An 8,287-nucleotide genomic window follows, 5' to 3' on the forward strand; every position below is an offset into this window, starting at 1 on the left:
CATGAACATAAGGAAAATGGAATATATTGGACCGCAAAACATAGGATCTGGATATGTCTACAACAATAAATATAATAACTTCAAATGAAAACTACTGAGTTATGCAGTAGGGTTGCAGGAGCAATCCGGTTCATATAGGCATAGGTAAACAACAAATAACAGGAAGTTTATTACAAAGCTGCAGTGTACATGTAAACATTCTGATTTCTCTTATTTGGGGAGAGCATTTATGTCATATCATTTGTTATCATTGCTGACCATGACTTACTTTGACAACTGTCCCCAGACCAGCCAGTCTGACACCCCCCTGTACATATTCCACTATAGATGTTACATGATGAACCACCGCCTGCACAGTGACATGTCTGTGAACATCCTGCACCATATGTACCACTAGTACAACCTGTAATAGAATTCAAAATGCAAAATAAAGATGGACAGCTACAATGTATTCGTCAGATGCAGAAAGGAAAATATTGTGCATGTTACGATAGCTTCTTTTTAATTAATCTTCATCTCCTCCTCCTCCTTCTCCTTCTCTTCCCCCCCCCCCCACTTTTATTTTCTTCTTCTTCTTCTTCTCCTTCTTTTGTCCAATGAGTTGCCCCTGACCTCACTCATGAATCTAGCCACATTATGATATGTGCTATATGAGGCCTAAATGTATATATTTTAATTATTAGAATTTGAGCACAATTAAATAACTTCGGAGGACTTACGTGTGTTACATCCAAGACCATGGGCACCGACGTCACATGAACATCCATAAGGATCAGGTAGGCAAAAAAGATACCCATGACATTTTGTGGCAGGATCATTGTTTCTAGTACATCGAAACTCGCAGTTCAATCCAAATCGATTTCCACCATCATTTCTACAAACTGAAGAAGAAAAAAAATAGTTGCATTGTTGAATCAAAACCTTGTAGACTTGTCTAAGAAATAAGATTTCATGAGATAAATTTCAAATATGGTTGCTTCTCCTTTGCAAATTGCCGATGGTGTCTTATTCTCTTTGAAAATAATAGTTTTTACTACATTGAATAAAGCCCTCCCATATCACGGATAGCAAAGTTTGTCGATCATACAAATTAATGTTATTGAGACATTTATTTAGATACTATTTATATATTTCATATGGTATTAAGGAATAACAACTAAAGCAAATCTTTTCCCCTGCTGTTTGTTATTTTCATTCATTTTTGCATTGATTCACTCGATGTACAGTGTATAAACATTACATGTATATGTAGAAAGAACCTCAGCTCTGGTAGAGAGGGACACTTTACAAAGTATTTACAAACTCATTTTACTGCTAATAAGACATAACATAGATAATATACTATAACAAATCAGAAATCAACTTGTTATAAACAGAATCATAAATGATAAATCAACATTATTCTTGCAAATAATTTCTGGTAAAATAAAGATTTACAAGTACATATATAAGAATGTCGTCAGGTAGAAGAAAGACATATTTGAAATTGAACATGTAGAATAGATGTACATTACCATTTTCTATGGAATAAGAAAAGAATATCTTCCTAAGTTCATTAAATAAATCGATACCGGTATCCGCCAGGCTCTGACGCTCGTGGTACTTTACACATATTACCCTGATTATAGCCGAGCTGCCAGGTAACTAGCGCTTATTAAGAGATAAACATCATTTAAAATTAAGCTCTACAGGCCTACTTACTTTCTAAACAATTCGGTCCCTTGAAGTTGTTAGGACAGATACACAGACCAGACTTGTCATCACAGACTCCACCATTGTAGCATTTATCACAGATACCATAACACTCAGGGGGACCCCACTTACCAGCAGCGCATTCTATTTGAGAAAGGGAGGGAGAAAAATAATTAAGTATACATGTCACTAAAGATTACATCATGACACGGAAGACAAAAGATAGAAGATAAGCAGGGTAATATAAAATGGAAGTAGACAAGTGCAAAGTTTGTTACAAAATAATGTTCTCGAACGTACAACTATTGAATATCGTATGCCATAGGCTCTGTCACATTCTGAATTTACATACGGGTAATTTTAAACTACCCATATATGTCAAAATCACAACACAGATCATGACATGCTGACACCTGAATTTTATCGTTGAATTTTCATAAATATTTTGGAACAAAATTTGCAATGGGGAAAGAGATGTCCATGTTACGATAACGCGACATCCGGAAAAGATCAGGCTTGGACATTATCTACTAGAATGCTCTAAAACTAATTGTTTTGTCAAGTGTTCAAATTTAAAAAAAAAAATTAATAATGAGTTGTCCACATGTAATTTGCATAAAAATCCAATGATTCTAAAATAAAGATTTATTGGCGAAATATGAAGCAGAGCCTTTTACATGCATCATAACAAACAATATTATATAAATAAGAAATGACCCCTCTCAAAATGCCCAGTCTGAATTAAGCAGAAATACACTTGTACATAATATACCTCTGACGATGAGTTTGTATAATCCTCCTCTATTTTGATCCCTCTCGTTATCATAGTAGATCTCATAGATTCCTTGGTCTGATGTCTGGATTGGGTTTGGGAAGCTGATCTGAGTCTGCCCACCAAATGATGTAAGAACCTCACTTCCATCTTTCATCCAAGTAATCACGTTGCCATTCGCATCAGGATTATTACGACTAGTCATGCTGATCATCACTCCAGTTTCATTCACATTGACTGTCTTTGTAAACAATCCATCCCTTGATATGAATTTAGCTGTTAAAAGGGATGATAATAATAAATGAACCAAATAAAAAATGTAATAATAATAATACATGTAGCACCTACATGTACATGTAATGTGCACTGTAGCCATTTACTCCCTAAAGGAAACATACATTTATATAAGGCTTGCATTCATATACGTGCATATTGAAATATATATTTCAAAATATTCACTTGCATGTTGGAATAAATTTGTTCCTGTTGATATTTTTCAATAACAAGTTTAGATCGTTTTAAATATTCGAACATTGCCGCAACTAGTCTGGTGTATTTCAAAATCTTTGGACTTCTGTTTGACAATGTTAATGTTAGTAAACAACATCAACACAAATGGGCATGTTCAGGCTTAACGCAATACCGTGCATGCTTTGCTTATGATAAATTTTTGAAACTTTTGTGCTATTTACACAAAAGTCTAAAATCTCTTAAAAATAATCGTACTCTGGTATTTTCAGATTCATTCTCAGTATATATGTAAAGCATCAAACCTTTGTTATAGCCATTCTCAAGCAAACAATGTTCAAAAGCATCATAAGCGGAACTATTTTATTGAATCACTCTCACTCCTGATCCTCAGTAAAACGTTTTGCGGTATAGACGCTTCTTTGCAAAAAAAATCCACAGTACCTGTTTTTACATTTTTTGATCGTTCATTGTTGTAGAAAAAGAGTTTCTTACATTGTATTGTTAAGTTATATTCAAGACTTGGAATTTTACTACTGCAAATGCGATTTCTGTCCTTAACCTGTCCTGAACCAAGATGTAAAAGTAGAGGGAAAAAACCTTAGATATGATCTTTAGATTTTTCTTTCAATACTTAACAATAACAAAAATGTAAATTATGTAGATGTGTGACCATGATTTGTACGTTCCCTGGTAAACCAAAGCCAGGAATGGTTCGAGGAAATAGTGACATGAACAGCCTGCCATAGTTCAAGTACAATCTATATCGATCATAGTCTTTGTGAAACACTCCCCGAGAGTGTAGTTTTTTTTAAACGCCTGCCAAGATTCCACAGATTTGTTGCAGTGTAAATGCAATCTTCGGTAAGATACGCATTATCGCCCCCATGACTCTCCTCGCTTCCATGGTAACACACGCAGTAGAGCACCGACAAGTGGCACATGCGCACTACTCACAAACAAAATCGGTATGGACAAAATTCAACGGTTTTGTTTTAGGTTTTTTTTTCCAGTAGTGTAAATAGTAGTCATAAAAATTGATGATTCTTCAAATTGGTGTTTGGGAAACATGTTTAAATGGGCCAATAGTAGTGCATTGTTTTTAAATGAAGATCACTACGTGATGTTCCATGCAGTGGCGGATCCAGGGGGGGCACAGGGGGCACGTGCCCCCCCCCCCTCCGGCCAAAAAAAAAGAAAAGGAGAAAAGGAGGGGGAAAGAAAAGGGAGAGGAAAAAGAAAAAAAAGGGAAGAGAGAAAGAAGAAGAAAAGAGGGGGAAAGAAAAGGGGAGAGGAAAAAAGGAGGGGAAAGGGAAAGACAGAGAGGAGAGAAAAGGCGGAAAAAGAAGAAACGCGGAAAGACGGAGGAGAGAAAAGGGGGAAAAGGAGAATAATGAGAAGGGAAAAGAAAGAAAGGGGGATGATATTATAAGAAGGTTTTTTTTACCGGGGTAGGGGCGGGGGGGGGGGGATGCAATTTTAAGTCGAACATGACTAATACCAAAGATTTTATCTCCTTTATAACTTATAGCTTATAACTTAGTCTTGAATTAATTTTCCGATATACCTATTCTAAGTGTTCTTTCAGCATGCAGATTGTCCCCGCCATTAATCCTGCCACAGTTGCTGGTTTCATTGTCATATTATTTTCTGTCATCCCTGTGGCCGCGAAATTTCTATCCGTTTCGCAAGCACTTTTTTTCCATCGCCTACATGTAATGTTTATTGCTTCCAGTTTGCAAAAGATCCCAGTGGCGGATCTGTAGGGGATGGGGGAGGGGTTGGGGGTTTAACCCCCCCCCCCCCTTGGGCTGCCAAGTGAAAATGTGATGTGAATAGAAAAACGCATGTGTCCAGACCCACACAGTATCCGTATCGTCATCGGGTGAAACCCCCTTAAACTGTTACTTGATTTAAAAAGACGTTATCATGAACTGCTGTTTATGGTCTCTATTGTGTTAGTAGATGCCAGGAAAATATCACTTACGGGGGTTCAAAATAGCCCCCCAAAAATCGCCTCGCCGCTATGCGGCTCGGACTTTGAGGCTCGTGGACAATGCTCTACATCGTCATTGGGTCGAACCCCCTCAAACTGTTACTTGATTTAAAAATACATTATCATGCACTGCTGTTTATGGTCTCCATTGTGTTTGTAGATGCCAGGAAAACATCACTTACGGGGTTCAAAATAGCCCCCCCCCCCCCAAAAAAAAAAAAAAAAAAAAAAAAAAAAAAATCGCCTCGCCGCTACGCGGCTCGGACCTTGCGGCTCGTGGACGATGCTCCGCATCGTCTCTCAAACTGTTACTTGATTGAAAAAGACGTTATCATGAACTGCTGTTTATGGTCTCCATTGTGTTAGTAGATGCCAGGAAAATATCACTTACGGGGTTTCAAAATAGCCCCCCCCCCAAAAAAAAACAAAAACAAAACAAAACAAAAATCGGCGGCTCGTGGACGCATCGTCATGGGTCGAACCCCCGTTAAACTGTTATTTGATTTAAAAAGGCGTTATCATGCACTGCTTTTTATGGTCTCCATTGTGTCAGTATATAGATGCCAGGAAAACATTACTGACGGGGGTTTAAAATAGCACCCCCAAAATCGCCTCGCCGCTACACGGCTCGTGGACAATGTTCTGCATCGTCTTTGGGTCGACCCCTCTTAAACTGTTACTTGATTTAAAAAGACGTTATCGTGCACTGCTTTTGATGTGAATAGAAAAACGCATGTGTCCAGACCCACACAGTATCCGTATCGTCATCGGGTCGAACCCCCTTAAACTGTCACTTGATTTAAAAAGACGTTATCGTGCACTGCTTTTTATGGTCTCCATTGTGTTAGTAGATGCCAGAAAAATATCACTTACGGGGGTTCAAAATAGCCCCCCAAAAATCCAAAAATCCATAAGGTCTACGCGGCTCGGACTTTGAGGTGCGTGGACGATGCTCTGCATCGTCATTGGGTCGAACCCCCTCTAACTGTAACTTGATTTAAAAATACATTATCATGCACTGCTGTTTATGGTCTCCATTGTGTTTGTAGATGCCAGGAAAACATCACTTACGGGGTTCAAAATAGCCCCCCCCCCCCAAAAAAAAAAAAAAAAAAAAAAAAAAAAATCGCCTCGCCGCTACGCGGCTCGGACCTTGCGGCTCGTGGACGATGCTCCGCATCGTCTCTCAAACTGTTACTTGATTGAAAAAGACGTTATCATGAACTGCTGTTTATGGTCTCCATTGTGTTAGTAGATGCCAGGAAAATATCACTTACGGGGTTTCAAAATAGCCCCCCCCCCCAAAAAAAAAAAACAAAAACAAAAACAAAAATCGGCGGCTCGTGGACGCATCGTCATGGGTCGAACCCCCGTTAAACTGTTATTTGATTTAAAAAGGCGTTATCATGCACTGCTTTTTATGGTCTCCATTGTGTCAGTATATAGATGCCAGGAAAACATTACTGACGGGGGTTTAAAATAGCACCCCCCAAAATCGCCTCGCCGCTACACGGCTCGTGGACAATGCTCTGCATCGTCTTTGGGTCGACCCCTCTTAAACTGTTACTTGATTTAAAAAGACGTTATCGTGCACTGCTTTTGATGTGAATAGAAAAACGCATGTGTCCAGACCCACACAGTATCCGTATCGTCATCGGGTCGAACCCCCTTAAACTGTCACTTGATTTAAAAAGACGTTATCGTGCACTGCTTTTTATGGTCTCCATTGTGTTAGTAGATGCCAGAAAAATATCACTTACGGGGGTTCAAAATAGCCCCCCAAAAATCCAAAAATCCATAAGGTCTACGCGGCTCGGACTTTGAGGTGCGTGGACGATGCTCTGCATCGTCATTGGGTCGAACCCCCTCTAACTGTAACTTGATTTAAAAATACATTATCATGCACTGCTATTTATGGTCTCCATTGTGTTTGTAGATGCTAGGAAAACATCACTTACGGGGTTCAAAATAGCCCCCCCCCCCCCCAAAAAAAAAAAAAAAAAAAAAAAAAAAAAAATCACCTCGTCGCTACGCGGCTCGGACCTTGCGGCTCGTGGACGATGCTCCGTATTAAAAATACATTATCATGCACTGCTATTTATGGTCTCCATTGTGTTAGTAGATGCCAGGAAAATATCACTTACGGGGTTTCAAAATAGCCCCACCCCCCAAAAAAAAAAATTAAAAAAATCGGCGGCTCGTGGACGCATCGTCATGGGTCGAACCCCCGTTAAACTGTTATTTGATTTAAAAAGGCGTTATCATGCACTGCTTTTTATGGTCTCCATTGTGTCAGTATATAGATGCCAGGAAAACATCACTGACGGGGGTTTAAAATAGCACCCCCAAAAATCGCCTCGCCGCTACACGGCTCGTGGACAATGCTCTGCATCGTCTTTGGGTCGACCCCTCTTAAACTGTTGCTTGATTTAAAAAGACGTAATTATCATGCACTGCTTTTTATTGCCATTGTGTCAGAAGATGTCAGGAAAACATCACTTACGGGGTTCCAAAATAGCAACAACAACAAAATAGCGTCGTCGCTTCGCGGCTCGTGGACGATGCTCCGTGGCGTCATTGGGTCAACCCCCCCCCCCCCCCCCTTAGCAAAAAGCCAGATCCCATCATCCGCTCCTGGATCCCTACTCTTTGAGGGGGTAGGAAAAAGCAATTTTACATCATATTACTCCAGGAAGTGCCTGAAAATGCACCTAATGTGGTTATAAAATTGCAAATGCTTCCTACTCAGGGAGGGGTTCTGACCCCCTCCCAGACCCACCCCCGCTTGGTCGCTCCGCTCCCTCGCCGCTGACGCCTCGCTCCATCGTTTTTCATATACTTCACCCCATGCGATTTTGTGCCCCCCGACCACTGCCATGAGTAATAATATGACGGTGTTCATGATTGAAAAAACTTGATATATCTTTGTATTAAAGGAATAGTTGAGTTCTGTTTTCAGACCGCAAATGCCTTCAAAGTGCATTGTTATTGCTCTTATTCTTATCTATGACATTTCTAGTGCCCTTTTAGAACCTAAAATTGCTATGAAGGTAATTTTAGACCCCAAAATGTGTGAAATTTAGCCAATACGAGTATACAAATTCAGCTCAACTTTCAAAAAAACATGGTGACCGTTAAATAATTTTTAAATAAAAAAATAACAATACATGGACCGGCTGGTTGTGCGTAATATAAGCAACACGAAAATGCCACCAAAAGCCAATATCGGCATTGGCTGAAATACGACGTAAAAGGCGTCATTTCGTTTTTTCAACGTTTTTTTTCAAATTTTTCAAAATACCTAATATTTGTGGTGGTACACAAGTATTAGAAATCGTTATATTTCAGCCGTCTCTACA

At 39.4% G+C, this 8,287-nt stretch overlaps 1 protein-coding gene across 1 annotated transcript; it reads right to left on the reverse strand.

The window, feature by feature from the left end:
- Positions 1–696: 696 nt before the first annotated feature.
- Positions 697–2,739, reverse strand: LOC752537 (tyrosine-protein kinase receptor Tie-1-like). Its single transcript, XM_030988333.1, has 3 exons — positions 2,465–2,739; positions 1,702–1,836; positions 697–881 (listed from the first exon to the last, which is right to left on the reverse strand). Exons 1-3 carry the CDS (start codon positions 2,676–2,678, stop codon positions 697–699), a joined length of 534 nt encoding a protein of 177 aa, XP_030844193.1. The 5' UTR covers positions 2,679–2,739.
- Between the last annotated feature and the right edge of the window lie 5,548 nt (positions 2,740–8,287).

The sequence above is a fragment of the Strongylocentrotus purpuratus genome, unplaced genomic scaffold (genome assembly GCF_000002235.5).
Source record: "Strongylocentrotus purpuratus isolate Spur 01 unplaced genomic scaffold, Spur_5.0 spur5_contig_840, whole genome shotgun sequence".
Taxonomy (NCBI): Eukaryota; Metazoa; Echinodermata; class Echinoidea; order Camarodonta; family Strongylocentrotidae; genus Strongylocentrotus; species Strongylocentrotus purpuratus.

What these genes read in the sequence shown, in the direction of transcription:
- LOC752537 (XM_030988333.1), bottom strand. Translation starts at nt 2,678, where the DNA reads ATGATCAGCATGACTAGTCGTAATAATCCTGATGCGAATGGCAACGTG. An exon ending in ATACAAACTCATCGTCAGAG is followed by an intron (nt 1,837 to 2,464) that starts GTATATTATGTA and finishes TTTCTCAAATAG; the next exon opens with AATGCGCTGCTGGTAAGTGG. An exon ending in GGGACCGAATTGTTTAGAAA is followed by an intron (nt 882 to 1,701) that starts GTAAGTAGGCCT and finishes TTTCTTCTTCAG; the next exon opens with TTTGTAGAAATGATGGTGGA.